Source organism: Ochotona curzoniae, unplaced genomic scaffold (assembly GCF_017591425.1).
Source record: "Ochotona curzoniae isolate NIBS_2020 unplaced genomic scaffold, NIBS_Ocur_1.0 scaffold_3835, whole genome shotgun sequence".
Lineage (NCBI taxonomy): Eukaryota > Metazoa > Chordata > Mammalia > Lagomorpha > Ochotonidae > Ochotona > Ochotona curzoniae.
The window spans coordinates 11,214,278-11,234,291 of NW_024467114.1; the positions used below are offsets into that span (position 1 = coordinate 11,214,278).

The 20,014-nt window shown below is 49.9% G+C and overlaps 1 protein-coding gene across 2 annotated transcripts in view; it reads right to left on the reverse strand.

Moving 5' to 3' along the window:
• Window positions 1-954: 954 nt before the first annotated feature.
• The window catches only part of SLC25A13 (solute carrier family 25 member 13), a 137,209-nt gene continuing 118,149 nt past the window's right edge, over window positions 955-20,014 (reverse strand). For both annotated transcript variants that reach the window (XM_040964485.1, XM_040964486.1), the window contains 4 exons: window positions 7,973-8,111; window positions 2,528-2,686; window positions 2,336-2,426; window positions 955-2,064 (listed from right to left, as the gene is read on the reverse strand). In XM_040964485.1, coding sequence (XP_040820419.1) covers window positions 1,878-2,064; window positions 2,336-2,426; window positions 2,528-2,686; window positions 7,973-8,111 — 576 coding nt within the window. In that variant the 3' untranslated portion in view covers window positions 955-1,877. The remainder of the gene's footprint in view (window positions 2,065-2,335; window positions 2,427-2,527; window positions 2,687-7,972; window positions 8,112-20,014) is intronic.

A 20,014-nucleotide genomic window follows, 5' to 3' on the forward strand; every position in this document is an offset into this window, starting at 1 on the left:
ACGCTGTCACCTCTGGACAAAGGGACACCCAGGGCAGCTGCTACATGCCGTGTTCCACACAGCAATTACAGGGCCAGTCATGCCACCCATCCTGCAGGACTGGAAGAAAACAAGTCCTTCTCCAAGGTCCCTCCTGTCATCAGAGCATGAATGCCCCAGGGTTCCAAGGAAGCATGTGTGTGGTCCTTTGTTGCCTTGGCTTGGTGGAGACCCCGATTTCTGACTTACTATGAGTTCTGGTCAAGTCCAAAAGCAGCCAAGATGGCCCATCTCATGCAGCTCTGAGCACCAACAGGCAACTCTGAGCACCACTGGTGGCTGTACAGCAAGTCAACCTCGCCAAGACCCATTTTGAATCTTGTTGACTGGAATCTTGTTGAACATACAGGTATTTATCTTGTATGGCTCTTAGCATCACAGGAAACTGCCAGAGGTGCTGGGGATGACTGAACCAAATGTCAGTTTGCTAGCTTCCTGGCATACCTGGTACCACATGTAGTTTTTTATTCTGACCCATGAAAACAAGTACATTGAAAGGCCAAGAGCCTATGCCCATGCCAAGATGAATACCACCATCCTCCCATCCTCCCTCCCTCCCAAAAGAAACAGAGAAATGCATTGTGATCACCAACTCGGGGTGCTCACATCATACGCTGGTTTGTGTCCCAGCTACTCCGCTTCCAACCCAGCCTCCTGCCACCACACCTGGTGGCAGCAGATGCTTGGTTCAAGCAAGGACCGTATATCTGATGGGAGACCCGTGTGGGATTCCTGGTCCCCGGCTTCAGCCTGGCACTTGAGGATTGAATCAGGGAACAGAGGATTATCTTGATCTTTCTCTGTTACTTTTGAATAAGTATGGAAGTTTTCAGAAAAATGCAACAGACTCCAACAATGATAATTACCGACATCACTAGTCATATGGCACACACGAGTAAACATCTCAATACTTTTAAAAATAGTTTATTTCCACCTCTATAGATACACGAGCCTCTGACCATTATGAAAGGCACCACAAATTAAATAAAACTAATATTAGGATATATGTGTCTTACATAATTCAACATCAAGTAGATTTCTAAAAGAAATTGAGTGCCAATTATGAGGTTTGGGGGTGAGGTGATCAGGGCAGCGACGCGGGGTCCACAGGGCACACGCTCTTCAGTGTCTATTGAGATCGGCAGTGATGGGCACACACATGCCTCATGTGAGAAGTTAGCCCACATCCGCACACCCAGGAGGGGATGCGCCTGGGCAACCCGGTGCCAGAAGCACTTCCTTAACGTGTGAGGACTTTCCCCTAGTAGTCTCAGTACCAGTAACACAATATGATTACTAAACATCTCCAATGTGGTTTTCATTACAAAAAACATGGTTCACATAAAAGCTTCATAATGTAATCCAGAGACGGAATTTGTGCGTGTTTAAAAATGTGCAGCCTGGCTGGCTGGTTCTGATGTATACGTTTTTCATTTCTTCCAGTGTTCTTGTTTTTTATAAATGTGCACCCAGTTTCCAACCAGTTTCTGCTCCGAGAGTCACAACTGCTTTCCGAGAGCCCTTTGGGGTCAAGGACCTGCCTGGGCAGCCCTACGCTCTGTGCAGACTTCGCTGCTCTCCCTATCACGTCAGTACTGACCGAATCCCAGCAAACATGACACACACGCAGACATGTGTGGGGAGCAGGGACCCAAGGAACAATCAGGAGCAATTCCATAATGATCCGGTTAGCGAACACACAGAAAACGAAGGAATTTACTCTATAAAAAGCACAGAAGTGAATTTAAACAAAAGGTGGATGGATGGGAAGGACATGAGGCCCTGCTTGGACCCGTGATGGCAGGTGGATCTGCAGTGACATCCGGGCCTGGGCCCCCCTAGGGGCTTCCACTGGCGACCTCTGAGGTAGATGCGGACGGCTTGAAGAGAGGCAGGTAAAGTCCAAACCTGCTCTCAATCCCCGCGAAGGTGGCCACTGCCAGCTTGTAGCCCCCGACATGATCGGGGCTCGGGGCGGGCAGTGAGATCTTGGATTTGGGGAGGGGCTCAGATCCCATGGGTTTCCTACAAGAACAGCAAATACAGTGAGAACTGGTGTTTGTGGCTTACTGCTCCTCCCTCCCTACAACCTAGTGAAACTGACATTCGAAAACTGTCAACATCCGCAACCCAGAGGAGCTGCTGAATCCCAGCTGCCAGTGTGTTCCCCTTTGAACCGGCCTTGCCAGGAGGCTGTCGGGATTTCCCTGGGTGTCCCCCGTGCCGTCACAGGGGACTCACCCACTGGGCGGGGGCAGCAGCCGGGATGACACTGCAGAGCAAACAGGGTACTTACACGCCTCCGAAGTCGATGTAGAACCACCGTTGCAGCAACTCGTATGTGAGCAATGTGACACCGAACTGGGGTGATGACCGGAACACACGAGCTTGGAAGAAAAAACAGGCAGATAACCAGATGTCATTGAATTTTGGAAAAACAAAAAATCTGCTGGGTCCCCAAAGGGGTCAGTTAAGAAGGTCTCCATACCGCCTGCTCCTTTCCACAGAGCTTTGGGGCCTTCCTCACGCAGGATCTTCCGAAAGCAGTCTATCACTCCGCTGTACGTGGTCTGGCCAGCCCGGGCAGCCACCTGCAACCTTGTCTTGATGACGTCAGCAGGGGTCACTAAGGAGGCTGCTGGCATACCTGCAGGAGACAAGCTAACTGGTCACATTCTTGCATAAAAATAACCATCTTGGTCATCCACCCGTGTAGGCAGAGTGGAGAAACCCGTGTGGGAGACTGGCAGCTTCCCATTGCTGCCCTGGCTGAGCCCAGGGTCCCAGGCTGGCTGAGCTGGCCGCTCCTGTGTGCCTTCCCTCTCCCCGTCACCCAACTGCAACCCGGGTGGCTTGGAATCTCAACACTCAAGGGAGTGGAGGCACTGCTGACTGTGGTACTCCTTCCGGTGAAGGAGAAGCGAGGGAGGGCAGGTTCCTGTAGAAATCAGAGGCTGTTCCAGTTAGGGGGTATATGTGTCCAAAGTGAAGCTTGGTTTGTGCTTCCTCTTTGTGGTATTCTGCAGCTGCCAGCAGCTGTGGCAGGCAACTTCTCTCACACCTTCGGGCGCCCTTATCCTGCCAACTCCACCCTTTTGGGGTAGATCCGGCAGATAGCCTGGCAAGCACTGTGAGTGTGCATGGGGTGCAGCGGCGGGAGAAGGAAAGGGGAGACCCCCACCGATAACCCTCATCTCCAGGAAGTGCCTGATTACACGGCTCAGGACTCACACTGGCCCATAAGCAATGCAAAAGGAATGATGACACTGACAACCCTCCCTCAGTCAGGGAAATTTTTTCTCCTGTCATTTTATCCAAAATGGGGCAGCCCGTGTTTAGATTTTTAAAAAGTGAGACTGTGCTCAGAAAGCACCGCCTCTTATGGTTTTATTACTTTTCCATCATGAACCTAGTCCAAACCAAACTGGTCAGATACAGATGCATAAATCTCGTCTGCTTTTTTTAAGGCTTAATAATTCTGTAAGAATTTCAGTCCAAACCGACATGGTCTGGCTCGCGGCGACATCTCATCCTTCCAGCAGAGAGACTTGGACTTCTAACGTGTATGTGCGTGTGTGTGTGTGTATGTGCATACTACATGCTTTGACAGTTACGTTACCAGAGCAGCGGCCCCTCTCCTGTTTTCACTCGGGTCCTCAAGAGCACTCACCAGTTTTTACAATTGCATCGCCTACGAACCCCTCGTTTTATTCCCAGAGCTGCACTGGGTCAGTCAGACCGAAGTTCCTTCTAGTATGTTGGAATTACTTTAACTTGGAGACAGGAATTTATCCTCCAACATAATGGAGGGAAACATGAAAGAATGCTCAGAAACCCGCCGTGTTCACACCACGGATTCGGCTTCACCTCCTGATTGGGGAAGAGTTCAGACTACAGCAAGCCAGACGACTTCAGACACAATAAAATCCTCCTTTGCAGCAGCTGGCAGGCGTGTCAGAGTGAGGCTGGGCAAGACACACCGGCAACAAAGTGGGGACAAGTTCTGTTCTGGTGGCTTTCATAAGCAGGTCACTGCTATGAAAAGGGAGTGGAGCGTAACTTGGGGAAAGTGGGAGAGCAGGAAGGATGCTGCTCCCCAACCATATCAGCTGCTTCGCAGGCCGTACAACTGCACTGCCTGGGGGCTTCAGTCATGGCCAGTGAACATGTACCTCTGGGCCTCTAGGAGTTGGTGCACCCTGACCGTCCCAGGATCAGAAATGAACCACATCACCCACACATGCCCACGGTTGGCATTTGCCTGCAGTGCACTGTTCAACCTGTTTCCCTTCCCGCACTGCCACTGTTTCCCCAACACTGTGGATAAGTAGATTTTCTTCTAAAACTCATTCAGGGGCTGGTACAATGGCTCAGTTGGCTAATCTTTCACCTCCAAGTGCAGGCAGTCCATATGAGTGCCAGCTTATGTCCTGACTGCTCCACTTCCCATTCAGCTCCCTAACTGGCCTGGGAAAGCAGCAGAGGACGGCCCAAAGCCTCAGCTCATCTCTGGCCACTGTGGCCACTTGCAGAGTGAACCAGTGTATGGAAGATCTTTGTCTCTCCCTCTCTCTGTAAATCTGCCTTTCCACTAAAAACAAATGATATCTTAGAAACAAAACCAAAGCCAACCTCATCTAGCAAGGGTCTGTTTTCCTGCGGCACACAGGCCGCGCCTGACTGCCTGACTGCCTGACGCTAGACTGCATTACACTTCCACTTTCTCTGCTTCTAGTTACTTTCCTTTGGAGCTCACTTTTTCTTAATTTTTTAAAAAAATTTTAAGGAACAGGTATATTTATTTATTTACATGAGAAGCAGAGTAATTGTGTGTAGGGGAAAGAGAGAGAGCGATAGAATATCAATCTTTCAAATCTCCCATCACTGGCTGTCTTCCTAGGTGTCTCTGACAGCTGGGGCTGGGCTGGGCTAAGGCCAGCATGGGAAAGCTGTGGCCTGGGAAAGCAGTCGAGGATGGGCCAAAACCTTGGGACCCTACATCCACGTGGGAGAGCTGGAAGAGGCTCCAGGCTCCTAGCTTCAGATGGGTGCAGCTCCAGCCATTGTGGCTGCCTGGGGAGTGAACCGTCAGACAGAAGATCTCCCTCTCTGTTTCTCCTCCTCTCTGTATATCTAACTTTCCAATAAAAATAAAGTAAATCTTAAAAAGAGAGAGATGTAATTGCATTTTATTATTTTAAAAGGAAGAGTTACAGAGAGACACAGGGAGAGAGACAAAGATCTTCTATCCTATGGTTCAAATGGCTGTAGCAGCCAGGCCTAGGCCACACTGTTCCCCGAGTCTGGAGCTTCTGGGTCTCTCCCATGTGGGTGAAGAGGCCCATGAACTGGGGTCACCTCTCACTGCTTTCCAACACATGTCAGGAGGAAGCTGGATTGGAAGTGGAGCATCTTGGGACATGACCCAGTGCCTTTACGGGATGCCAGTATTGCAGGCGGCGACTTAAGCTGCCACTATGTCACAGTGCTTACTCCAACCTTCGAGTCTTCACATGCTGAGACCTGGATCTGCCCTCCCCACTGAATGCTCACTTGCCCAGGAAACAGAATCGTGGCTTAAGACATCCCCTCCTCGCCATTTTGAAGACATCCCCAAAACTGCAGACAGAAAGTCAACATGTGATTAGGTTACTCATCCGCGCCACCCTGTCCACTCTCCTTGCTGCTTCTCCCCGGGGGCTGTGCTCGACTAGACGTCAGAGCTGCTCGGTAACACGGACGTCTGTCTCCCGCAGTGTCTCTCCGGTCTCTAGCTTTGCTCCATGTCCTAGAGTTGTTTTCCACACCCGCGTGACTTTGTTTTCCAGATGGTGCTCGAACGTAACCACTCCAGCATTCAGAATCATCTCTGGTGTTCTAGCCGGGCAATCCTGCCTTGCACTGCTTTTCCAGAAAGCTCCATACTGACTGTTGTGGTCATGTTCCTCCAGGGACTCTAATAACGGTTCTGCTCACTTCCTCTCAGACTTTCTCTCTGGGAGTCTCTGCTCACTCACCTTGCTAATCCTGCATCTCTGCCTCTCCACAGACACTCAAGGTCAAAGGACAGGCTGAGGCTAGGGCTGGCGCAGCCACATGTGTGTCTGCTTTGCACATAGGTCTATCTCCTGAGTGGAGGGTCGTCCACGGGCAAGGCTCCACGGCTGAACTATGGAGTTTCCTGTGGGAGTTGCATGTGCTACTCCTCCTGGGAATGATTTGCTTAATTTCCTCTGCATCCTTCTGTTTCTTACACCTGCCTTCACTAAGGGCACCATCTGTCACGTTAGCATCCTGCTCTGAGCACTAAACCTGGTACCTGGTATTTCCTGAAGCTTCAGATGCAACGGGCGTGCCAGTGGGACAAGTGGCTCTCCAGCCAGGGCTAACCCCACGCCTCCTCCTGCTCCCACACACTTCTAAGACGTGGATCAAGTCCCTACAGCAGTTCTTGCGGCCAGTGTTTCGGGCTGTGGCAATGCCCAGCCTGCTCTGGCATCCTCAGTGCTAACACCTTCCAGTGTCAGCACGACAATTTTAGCACATGTTTTCTCACATTTTGAGGGGTGTGGGAGGAGAGCAGGGAGAGGGCCGAGTGGACACAGCGCATTGCCTTGACTGTACTTCTCCACTAGCCTTTCATGTTTCCAGGACTTTCACTTATCTCCAGGCTTCTGTCCACATGACTCACAGATTTGTGTCAGGAGCACTTGTCTCCTTAGTCTGTTTCTGGAGGCCCAGTGATGCATCGCACACGTTTAATGCTTCTGCATCGATACACGAGCCAGCTTTTGAAGGTACTCCTGAATTATATTTCCCAGGTCCCAGGCAAAGTCCTTCTCTCGGCCATGCTCATCTGTGCCTCTGCCGAAGGAAGCCGGCCAGTCACACACCAGCACTCTGCTCCGGTGACTTCAGCGCCCTCATGCTCCACACTAAGCCCTACCTTAACTCAGTCATTGGAAATAAAACATATTCCAACATTTTGGTTTGCCAACTTCTCTCATTTCAACTTGCATGTGGGATTGATACAGGGCACAGTGACTCAGTGACCAAGCTGGAACCACAACCAGGAATTCTATATTCTGCTCTTGAAATTAGGATCCCAGTGTTACACATCCAACATCCCTACCCAGCCAGGAAAGAGCCATCCTGCCTCATGGACCAGTGTCATGGCCACAGAGGGAGAGGATCCTGGGCATGCAGGGGGGCCGCAGCAGTCACCGCCTCCAAGGGTTCTTGGGTCACAGGCTGGGGACACTGGGCACAAAACAGCCACCAGCTCCTCCCTGGAAGCTGACCTCAGGCACTCTCTGTGAACAGCTCAGAGCCTCTGGCCACCTAGGAGACGAGAACACCACCTGCCTCAAAAGCATGTGGAAGCAGCAAGCCCAGGGGGCCCTGGGGTGTCTGCCACCAAAGTACACACGGGGGTCCAGTGTTTTCAGGGGGGATTTTCACCAAGGTCGTGAAAAAGAATACAGTGAGTGCTGTGGTTCATGCCGCCTACCGCTTCATGTCTCTAGCTGTATGCAGCTGCCAGGAGACAAGCATCTCCAGCTGGCCCCTTTGCATCCAAATACCAGGAACCACTGCTTCACTCCTCAACACGCTTGCAGGCACTATTTTGTTTAGACAGTCTGTCATTCTTAGGCTATGAAGTGAAAATTATGCAACAATATAGCTTTGACTGGAGAGCCAATGATACCCAAAGGAAGCAATATAAAAAGAGATTATCTAGGGTCAAGAAATCAAACCCATCCAATAATCTAATCAGCCAGAATTAAGTTTAGTTTCTCTTTCTTTTCTGGAACGACCCAGAGCAATCTTCAGTCAAGAATCAGTAGCAAAACATTCCAGGGGGTGGAGGAGAGGTGGGGATCGGGATGGAGGTGATGTGGGGCCCGGATGTCATCTCCTGGGGGACACTTACCAGCTATGGCTCCGGCTAACAGCAGGCTGCCTGGGCTGACCTGCCCATCTTCGTTTGCAAAGGAAGCCTTCACATGCGCATAGCAGGGGAAGTAGATGGCCGAGAAAGGAATGTCCCGCAGAAAGCAGGCCTTGGCACCCTGGATGTGTGCGGAGGAAGAAAAACCACATGAAACACACACCCCATGGAGGAGAGGGAGCTGCTTTGGAACTCACCTCAGAACAAAATATTCCCGGAGCAGACCCAATTTGTACTCACAAGCTGGAAGGCAGACAGTGAAAAATAAACCCACATTCTGCAAGGGACAAACAGCAAATTTTGCTTTGGGAAATAAAACTCGTTTTGTTGCATGGTGGGAGGGAGTGCGTGTAGGGCTGTGTGTGTATGGGGCAGGGGGTGAGGAGGATGGTTCTCCTTGATTTGGATGCTGAAGTTTCGATGGAAACATGTTTGGAACTCTGCCTGTGACAGCTTTTCCAATCCCCAGTGGTGACGAGGGTCTATGCTGCTCTCCACGGGAGCCAGGCCATGGCCTTCAGGATGGTCCCTGCTCATACAAGCGACACTGACATGTACAAAGAGGGAAGGGTCTGGGTTCTCTGTTGGAGAATCCCATACAGGCGCCGGAGTCTGTCCCAGAAAAAAAAAGTCACACATACCTAAAACCTTACGTGTCTTTTTAAGGGGTTCACAATTCCTCCAGTTTTAGTCACATCCCCAGGATTTATGAAATATTGATAGAACGCCTGCTCCATGGCCTTGAGACAGTCAACCAGAATTCCAGCACACAGAAGAGCCACGAGTGGAACAATCCCCTCCTAGAGTACAATCTTCACCAAAAGCTTTCTGGTGCCAAAATAACGCCATGTGGCGGTTTGCAGAATTGATGAGTGCCCAGAAATACTATAAAATACCATCATGAAACCCACAGCTCATATACCGTGCTCTGGGTGAGCCGAGTGGAAAGGAAATCACCCCTTTTCAACACTTAATGATTTAATGCCGTTCCCTTCACGTATTTGTGAAACCTAAAAGTTTCCATCAAATGCACAGATTCCCAAAAGAAAATAACGGGCCCATCCAGATTCAACAGCACCCGCGATGCCCAGGGATACTTCCTGAGGTCCAGCAAGGCCAAAAAACAAGCCTGGGCTGTTTTGTGTCTGGTGCATGGCTCCTGGGTGTCAGGGCTCAACACCCACCGCAGTCTGGTTTGGTGGTCTCTTTGTCTGCCACCCGCATGTCATCCGCATGTCGCTGCTGACTCAGAGAGAGACCGTGGGTTACAAAGCCCCACATCTCATGGCTCTGCCACAACTCAGCTGTCTCCCATGCTGAACCTGAGAACAAGGGAGCTTCGCAGGCAGTCCTGCTCAACCCCAGCCCAGCGGGGCCTAGCACCCCAGCCAGAAGACAGGCTTGGACTCCAAACCCTCTCGTGCCAGTTACTCCTCGGGCAACACCCATGGATGTGCTAAGGCTGCCCTGGTCACCCTGTGTACCAGCATTCAAGGCAGTTCGGGGTTGCCTCATGGCCCTGGCTGCTCTACCTTGTCCATCCCAATACTGCTGAAGCTGACAGTCACCACAGCTGCCATACCCATGATCCTCACCTGACCTGTGCACAAACCTACACCCAGGACAGTGGACCTATCCACCTGACACTTGCTGGGGGTCACGCCCACGGCTTTGTCATAGGACATTTTAGAGGGAACATGAAACTAACAGTCTTCTCCAACTCCGCCAGCTTTGTTAAGGGAGGAAGTGACAGGACAGTTTCAGTATCTGCCCATGGTGGCCAATTCTTTCCCTACAATTAGTTCCTTATGAAGCAGTAACTCAGGCATTGGCTGCATACAGGTAAACACGCTGCGTGCAAGCTTCCCTTGTAAGGCCTGCTAGCTTTGCTCCTCATGTGGACTCTGCAGAAGATGCTCAAATTAGACACCAAATCACCAACTTGAATGAAGACCACGGAAACAGTCACACCCGACTCCGGCAATACCACAAAAAACAGTCAGCTCACTTGCTCAAGACGTCACTTGGACTAAGTCTTTGGGCTGCTGCAGTTCTTCCCACAAACTTCGCTTCCTACACAGTTAAACTGTAGTTTAACTTCATGATCTGTGTGTGCAGCTGAATCTCAATCTATGCTCGTCTTGCTTTCGGACAGCGATATTTTTCCTGATTATAAAACATGATTAAGTGTTTATCAAAGAAAATGCAGAGAAGTCTTAAAAACTTCAATTGTGCACACTTTTCAGTGTTCACAGATCTGAGCCAGCACAGGTCTTGAGGCCTTTCTGGGAGTGAGAACCACTCCCTGGCTGACAGCATGTCACGGATGCTGCGGGAACACCTGCTGTCCTCCTTAAACTCATGGTGGACGTGTGGCTCCTGCTCACCTGTCCACCCACACGTCTCCAAGGACTCTGTTGTCACCTTCGTTCTTGTGGCCCTGTAGAGCAGGACCAACATTCTCACCTTAGGAGCTTGCTTCCTAAGGAGTCACCTGCTCCGTTTCTTCTTCCTGTAAGATGGATACCTCCCAAGGACAGCCTGTTCCTCGCATCAATCCACACCAGCCATTACTCCGCATCTTCTCTGACAACTGCTAGCTAAACGAGGATCAGCAACCTCTTGAATATCACCTCTTTCATCACTCCAACCCCAGATGCCACCTTCCCCCTGAGGACAGATGGGCAGGGGATTCTCGGGCTCCTGTCTCCTGATCCACTCATTTTCAGTTCTCTTACGCATTTCTTTCGGGCTCTTATGTTTGCCTATTCAGTGCTGTGATTTCACTTAGCAACCACTCAGCAAAATCCCTGGCTGTCAGTTAGAACCTAAGGCGCGTTCCCAGTTGGTGTTGTTTGGCCAGTTCCCATGGGGTGGGGGTAAGGATGGGGGTGCTGGGGGCTGCCACAATTAAACCAGGTCATGAGAGGCTCTCAGGCATGCTGCCAGGTTTCTGAAAGGGTATCAGCCCATTTCTTGGAAAAATAAATTAGAAACCCGAACCGAGCCTTCAGATTTTCAAACAAAGCTGTTATCTCTGAATGCATAACAAAATCTAGGAATGGTAAACAATTTTGCACTAGCCAGAGATTATGTGTGGGTGTATAGGTGAGAAAGAAAAAAAGCCTGTCTTTTCTTCCCTCCCAAGACTGACTTATTTGAAAGCCAGGGAGAGGTAAGGTGAGAGATCTGCCCTCTTTTGGCTCCATCCTCAGATGGCCGTTAACTCCAGGGTGCCCAGAGCCCACATAGGATCCTGGCATTGCTGAAAATGGCTTAACCCACTGCACCTCAAACCTGTGCCCAGAAAAGCCAGTTTTCAGCTGCGTAACTTCAATACAGTCAGTGCCCTGGAAAGAGAAAACCTGAACTTAGAAGCATCCCCAATCAGGGAAGACTGTGAGCAGCGGGGTTTGCCCAAGAAGGAGCGGCCGAGTGCTGCACTGCCCCAGCCTCTCCCTCCTGCCCTACAATGACAAGAAGGACGCACCCTGCAAGAAGAGGGGTGAGGATGAAGCTGGGATGCATTTGGAGACACACTGGAAATAATCCTGGCTGATGGAGGGGTAAGCGGCTGGGTCAGAACACAAAGACACAGAACACAAGAACACATCTAAGGACAAGGTGGAAGCGCGGCGTGCATTGTGACTGGGGAGGTATGGTCACATGATTTCCGTGAGCTGGAGCGATTGTCAGGATATGCGGAAGGTCCTAGGCTTCCCAGGAAGCAGCGCGGCAGCCAGCATCCCTGCTGCCAGGTGGCAGGCGGCCCTGCCAGCAAGCTCAACGCCAGTACAAAACCAAGTCTATCTCCAGACGTGCAAGAATTGCTGGGTGTGGCTCTTCCCTTGGTCACTGCGTTGGAGAAAGTTGTTTTTCAACCTTCTCATCTGTGAAACACACACACTTGTGCCAAGGCACATTTTTCAGGGGAAGGGGTGGTGAGGAAGAACAGACAGAGCCGGAGCTTCAGGGACAAACCAACGGATGCCTTTCTTTAGTCCTGCATCGAAACACTCACCTGTTCGGCTAGCTTCTACTTGCCTGGGTGTAATTTTTATGAAGTGATAACCGTGGGCACCCTAGACACAGGAGCTACTGAAGTATAAACAGGAGGGCCAAACGTGTGACTGCCTAGAGCATGCTGGTCTCTGGTCTCTCCCCGCAGGCGGCCACATTGTTCCCCATCCTAGCACCTGCTCAGGTGTTGCCTGGCAGCACACAACTCTGAAGGGAATTAGGAAGTGGCCCTGCCCTCTCCCACACCCCAGGCATCAAAGCCAGTCCCCAAGCAGAGCTCCCTTTGCAAAAGGGTGCTGGAAAAACCACCAGACTTCTTCAGCGGCCCTGGCTGCCTTCTCCCCAGCACTTCCTTCAGATTTTAGGCACAAAGGCAGGTGCCAATTTGTATGGCTGCCTTAGGCAATCCCTGACCTGTTGCCCCCACACAATGAAAGAAAAGCAGGATGAGAGAAAGGCTTTCAAAGCTCCCAGGCTGCAAATGTTTCTGCCCCAGATTCCTTGATAAACCCTTCACTCAGGAGGAACGCCCCTACATCAAAACATGGACCTGCTTGGCTAAGTTCTCCTAGCCCTGGGTCTAGGTTTGACGAAGTGATCAGCCACTCTCAGCAGCACCAAGTGTCTGCATCAGCAACAGAAAAATGATTACTGTGGTCATTAGAAAATTGATAAATGACACAATGTATGCCATTAAAACCAACCTCTGATGTTCCTGCCCTACAGGAAAATCCCTGCACTTTCCTGCCTTATTCCGACAGCCCCACCCTCAGACATTCACAGGCTGGCCCTCAATAAAACTGCTTGGAGGAAAAGACATAAATATAAACTACAAGCCTCTAGTTGCTTACCCTTCCCTAAAATCTCTCTCCAAAGAAGGAAAATCATCTTTTCTTCTCTTTTTTAAATCAAAGGTCCAGCAACACACCAACAGGAACAATAATAAGCATCACAAGGCTGACTTAGATGTAAATAAACTTGAATCAAAACTCAGATCTGGCTTAATGACCAATCCTGCCCTCCTCCAATCTGGTAGCGGTTTAAAGTCTCTCCATCATCATTCCAGTTAAGGGTGCGCCAAGCTTCTTGAGGGTCAGGCCTCACTGCACTTGAAGCTAACAGTGCACAACTGACATGGGCCAATTAGCCAGGCTTAGAGACACTGGCCACAGCATCACCACCACAAAAGGATAATTTATCTTGCTTCTCTGCCTCTTTGAGGCGGACACTGTGCCGAAAGCCAGAGGCAGCTTTAATCAATCCTTAGGTTGCCGGGATCATCCACTCAGATTCCCTGTGGCAGCTCTGCATGGCATAAAATTGTCCTTGTGATGTGACACAACAGGTCACACACACACACCCCTACCCCCAGTGACTTCCTTTGAAAGCTCTTCATCTGGGATGCTATCACACCTGCCAAATCAATCTGGGGAGGAAGAGGCCAGTCTTGAGGGATGGCTCTGATAAGGAAGTCAGGGGCAGGGCAGGCCTTTTTGCATGCTAATTCCTGCTTATTCTAGCTGTACCTGCAAACATGGCTCTAAACAGACTATTTCTAATACCAGGAGAGGTAATTACACTCACAAAGGCACCTCTGTACTTGGGCTGGGCACCAGGAGCCAGCAGGTCTGGGAGACGAGGCTTAACAGAGACTCCAGCAGTGAATGCACATTGTCTAGCACTGGGGTTGGCGGGAGGGGGGGTGCCAGACCTGCAGCATTCACGACAACACTGGTGCACCTTGTCTGGGAGGTTATTTAATGCTTCTGGCACCTGTCTTCCCAGCCACCCTTCTTTCCTACCTTACAGGGTTAGAATTTATTTGGCATGTATAATTGTATATTTTGGTCCTGGAACCAAACAATGGGCCGCATGTCATGTCTTGATCCCTTCACATTCTTTTCCGCTTCCCCCATGTGAGTTAACCCTTACAATGCACAGCCTGGCAGCATCTCTTCTTGCTGGGGTGAGCTGGACCCCAGGTGTCTGGGATTTGAGGTTTAGCGTCTCTAGGAAGACCTACGGTGTGACTGTCACCAAGTCAAGTGACCAGGGACCTGCTGTTGGTGATTTTCGGAGCCCCTTCAATGCCTGTTACTTGCTTTCTGCAGTATGGGGGACTTTAGGGCTTCCACGGCAGCTCCAGGTATTTTGTAGAAAATGCCTCTCGTGCCAGCTCTAGTTCTCTGTGGGACTGCCACTGTCCACTGCTTTGCATCAGTGATGCTCACCACTTGGATGGACTGGACATCCTGCCCGTGGCACAGAGATCGTGGAACCATGGTCCCCAAACTGCCCTTCACAAGTCCATCTGTGAAGCATGTTCCACCTTTAGTTTCCTTCCTTCCTCCAATTTGTTTAAAAGGCAGAATTACTGAGAGAAAGAGAGAGCATGTGTGAGCTCATCCATCTACTGGTTTGCTTTTCAAGTGGCCAGAAAGACAAGAGCTGGGCTGGTCCACAGCCAGGAGCTATCACATGTTCAGGCTCCCATGTGGGTGAAGGTATCCAACACATGGGCCATCTTCTGCTGCTTTCTCAGGTTATCATGGGGGAGCTGGATTGGAAATGAAGCAACTGGGACTCGAACCAGCATCCATATGGGATCCTGGACTGCATGCAGTGGTTTTTATCATGGTACTACAGCTCCAACCCCTCAAGTTTTCATGTCTCCATCCTGTACCCCCCTACTTTTACAATTACCTGGTAGGAAGCTGAACATCTATTTCTATTCTAAGAGTTGACTCCGGAAGCTTCCATGTGCACCTCCTCCTCTACACAACACGTACTTTAAAAGTAAATCCCATTTTATGATGATGCATTTTGATTCTAGCTTAAGAAACATTAAGCGCCTATAATTACTATTATAAATGTATTGGCATTTAAGTTAAGGTAATACTCCTTAGACTAAACATTTACCACTTTCTTTGATCTTCATCTCTGTATGTCTCCACCTGGAATCACTTTTCTTCTACCTGAAGTATATTGTGGAATCTCCTTTGTTAAGGTTCTACCTGTGGCATGATTTCTTAAAGACAAGTTTTGTTGAACTAAAAAGTTTTTGTTTTACCCCACTTCCTGAAAACCTTTTTTATAGTGTAAGGAATTCTAGGCTGGAAGGGTTTTTTTCCTGCACGCTGATGACAACACTCAGTTTCCTCTGGCTTTTCATAACCCTTGTCCCTAACTGGTGTGTTGGCTGGACCCTACCCTTGCCCCTTAGGTGAGTGGACTAAACCTACTCTGGTTACAGAAGTGCCTCTTTTTATTTTATTTTAATATTTATTTATTTCCATCTACTTGAAAGGCAGACACATACACAGGGTTGAGGGGAGAGAGAGATCTTCCATCTCTTGTTTCATTCCCCAATTGCCTGCAATAAGCAGGGACAGGCCAGGTCAGAGACCAGAGCCTCCCACATGGATGGAACAGACTCAAGGCCTTGAGCCATCATCTGCCGCCTGCTGCCCCTCAGGACGCAGCGGCAGGAGGCTCGGCAGAGCTGGAGCAGCTGGGATGAGCAGTGGCCTCTGGTATGGGGTGTGGACGTCCTAAGTAAGTTTACTGTGCTGTGCCCCAATTCCCCATCCTGCTGCACCTCTTGAAGCTGTGGACTAACAGCTGTCATGGCTTCCAGAAAATGCTCAGCTCTTCTCTCTCCTGGTTTTCTTGTATACTTGTACCTATTAGGTCATCTAACATTTACTTTCTTGCTGTTGTTTTAAAAGATTTATCTTTTTTTTTCTAAACACAGACTCACAGAGGAAAGGAGAAACAGAAAAATCTTCCATCTGCTGATTCATCTGCTGACTACCGTGCCTGGAGCTGACCCAATCCAAGGCCAATTGTAAAATTGGGAACTTCTGGGTTTCACACGTGGATGCAGGTTCCAAGGCTTTGGGCCTTCATCGGCTGCTTTCCTAGATCATAGCAGGGGGTGAATGGGAAGTGGAGCAGCTGGAGCATGAATATGTGCAGAGTATGTCACTGCTATGTGATTTATAATACTATTCAAACACCCACAACATTGTGGTCCTCTGAGGTGGCTGACACTTGTTCCTTCAATGCCTAAACATCCTTGAGTGAGACAAACCATCAGACATACATGTTTGACGGCAGATCGCTTTGATAGGAATAATCAAAAAGCTTTCAGTAAGGCACAGTTTTCTGTGTTTTAACTTCTGGCACAAGCATGCTGAAGGTAAGACTCAGTCCTCAACTGCAATACAGAAACGGGACACACGCTGGATGCCTCACATAGCGGAAGCATGCAATATCCGCTTGGCAGCAGGTGCTTCACCTCACCGAGCCCAGTGTCCTCCAGGTTAAAATCAGCGAGATCTCCTTCCCTGTTATATGGTCCAAATATGACTCCACCATATGAAATGCCACGGTCTCTCGATCTTTCCTCTCGGAGGTTCTTCAGAGAGGACACATGGACCCGGCAAGGAGATTTCTGGATCCCTGGCCATCTCTGCTTTACCGTTTCTCAGGAGTCTCCATACAGTTTGCCACAAGGACTGAAACATTTCATATTGTCACGCACAAAGACTCCAGTATATCCACATCTTCACCACAACCTTTCTTTCTGTGACGGGGCAGGATTGGGCCTAGTCCGACACCCAGCCTCACTATTTACCCACCTGTGGGGTTTGTGACCTTGGATGAATTGCTGAAACTTGCCAAGTTTGCTTTTCCTAACTGTAACTTGGAACTTGGGAAGAAACAGTATCAGTCTCCTGGGTCAGAAGGAGCAGTCAGTGACTTAATAGGTTCAGGCTCAGCTGAGCGAGAGCTGGGTAAGAGCTCTAGCGGGCTGAGGAATGCACACCCAGCCCTAGGCTGGGACTCCATTCCTCTTGCCTCCAGGTCCTGCCACCATATTTGTTATGGGCATCTCTACATGCTTCAAACTCTTCCATCTTCAGGGACTCCTTCTCCTCTGTCCAACCGCAGGTATGATTCTCCCTGTAAAAATTCAACTACAATCTCTCAACCTCTCTTTCCATTTCCCTGCCCAATGGGGCCAGTGATTGGCACAGTGGGGTAGACCCTGCTTGGGACAAAACCCATCCTGTAACAGAGTTAAGAGTTTGAGTCCTGGCTCTGCTGTTGATTCTAGCTTCCTTCCAGTATGCACTCTAGGTGGCAGCAAGTGAAGGCCCAGGAGTTGCATCCTTGCTACCCACGGGAGACCTGAAGTGATGTGTCAAAGACAACCATTGATTTTCATCTTTAAAGACCATTTCTTAGCCTTCCTTCGTTGGTCTCTGCCACACCCAATCCTGCTCACCTGTTCTCTTTCCTTCACAGCTTCCATAATGCTGCCCTTCCCTGCTCTCTGCTGATTGCTGTCTTCTCCACCCCCACTGCTCTGTGCCACCTACCAGTGGGCAATCTCTCAGTGCCTTCACTGGCTTTTTTTAGCAGCTTGGGGGGCTTACTTACTCAAACACCATCCACAGGATCATCTTCTGCAAGGTTTTAGCATCTTCTGATCAAAACCACCAAGTCAGAAACATGCAGAACAGAGGTCATGAAACTTTGCCTCCCCCCCCCCTTTTTTTTTTAAATTGGAAAGGCGGATACACAGAGAGAAGGAGATACAGAGAAAAGATCTTCCATCCACTGGTTCACTCCCCAAGTGACTGCAATGGCCAGAGCTGAGCTAATCCAAAGCCAGGAGCCAGGAGCCAGGAGCTTCTTCTGGGTCTCCCACATGGGCATAGCATCCCAAGGCTCTGGGCCATCCTCCATTGCTTTCCCAGGCCACAAGCAGGGAGCTGGATGAGAAGTGGAGCAGCAGGGACATGAACCAGTGTCCATGTGGGATCCATGTGGGATCCCGGTGCAGGCAAGGTGAGAACTTTAGTCACTAGGGTATCCCACCGAGCCCTTAGCCTCATTCTTTATCCTGCCCTTGCCCACCTGGGCCACCTGGCTGAATTCCCTAAGACTTCCGGGCCTCTACTCCTCAGTATACAGGACAGCAGACAGCTTTTGAAGGTGCCTCACAGGTTCTCAAATATTCTGAGTCCTAAAGCCTTGGTCATCACCCCCATCCTTGCAGGTACTCAAGCCACACATCCTTCATCTACCTTTTCTTTCTACTTTTTACTACTTTTCCTAAATTCCATGAAACCAACCCTAGACATCCTTTAATTACATCCTCCTTGCCATTTCCACTGCCCCAGCCTAGGGTCAGTATCGCCACCACCTCTAGCCTATGCCCTCCTTGCATTCACGCAATGGAAGCCAAGTCATCTTCCCTCCAACACAAAGCTGTGGATCACACCTACCTTCCTTACAACTGCTGCCCCACAGCATGATAGTCCAAGGACCTACCGCCGAGCTACCTGCCATGTAAGCAGATCTGACTGGTTTATCTGTGCATCTTCAGCATCCAGGGCAGAGCTCACCTGGGGAGAGGAAGCCTCGGAATCTAGTACGTGCTCTCCTCTCCTCCCCTTGGCCATGTCCTTTACATGTGACTGCTCCAAGTCCAAGGTCCTTGTTGGCTGTTGCCTACAGACTCACTTCCTCTGCTGATATTCCTGTTTATGGTTTGGACACCCTGGATTTCATTCTGCACTTATCTGCTTGACACATATTTATCCAGTGTCCACTCATGTGTTACCAACTACTGTGAACAGCGGTGAGCAAGGCCAGGCCCTACCACCAACAGGAGCTCTATATAAAGGAGACGGAGCCACACGTATGCGTGTACACACATTCATTAAGATAGTAGCTGGAGATGGAGAAAGAGCCCACTGCTTGCAGAGTTTCTCTGTGAGGAGGCAGGGGTTTAACTGAGTCTCCAGGGAAGAGCCTCAGGCAGATGGAACAGCAGGTGGGACAGTGCACTGAGTCTGGGAAGGTAGCCTAGCCAGCAGGGAGCAGTGGCAGAGGGAGGGCAGCCAGGACAGGTTCAGCTGAGTAGTTGGGCTCGCCTCTGTTAGCCTGCAGTACCTGGGGCAGGCGGAAAGTCCCTAGATGGCGCCAATAGTTCCCACCAAGAATAGTCACCGCAGACTCATTCAGGTGGAGATGACCAATCAGAAGACAATACATCAAACCCTGGCATGGGCCCTCTTTATGCCCTAGCCTTGCCTCCTACGAGGCTCTCAGCAGCTCCTGACTCAAATTTCTGTCTCCTACAAGGCTGACATCCCCACAGCATCAAACAGTGGGCTGGAGCTTGGCTTTCCACAACCACCTCCTGAATGCTACAGCAGTGCTAGGCACATGGTCAAGTCTTAAGAAAAATGTGCAGAGAGAATTAGCCTGATTTACAATTCAACATGTTACTATGGTGGATGTCATATAGCAAGCTTAGCTACGATCTGTGATGACTACATCCCATATGGGCATCAGTTCAAATCCCAGCTGGTCCACTTGCGATCTAGCTCCCTGCTCATGTGCCTGAGAAGGGCAGTGATAAGACAGTCCATGTACTTGGGCCCCACTATTCAAGTGGAAGGCCTGCAGGAAGCTTCAGTATGGCTCAGCAAAGTGTTGTAACCAACTGGGGGAGTGAATCAGCAGGTAGAAGATCTCTCACCCTCTCTCTGTAACTCTTGACTTTCAAATAAATAAAGACTTGAACAGGCTTTGGGGGAGGTGTGGGTGACCTTGGAAGGGAAAGAATGGAAGGGCCGTTGTATAACTGTGACCAGCTCCTCTGTGTTAGAAAGCTAGCAAGGCGTTCCCCACAGTAGGATGCATGGCTTCCTCCCTTGAGCCAGGAGTACGCAGGCTTACAGATCAAGGACTCCTTTTCCTGTGAGTGCTTGTATGTTACAGGGTGAACTGGCACATTGGTGGAATCTGGTGAAATCTCTTAACACAGAAAAGCACACATGGACAGGAAATGACGCTTCGCATCCATTTACACACACACACTGGGATGTGCATCATGCCGTGGCTCCAAAGGTGGCCAAGCAACAAATAACCAAAATACAAATAAGGAAACAGTGAGAAAATCCCTTCCAAAAAGCTGTACTT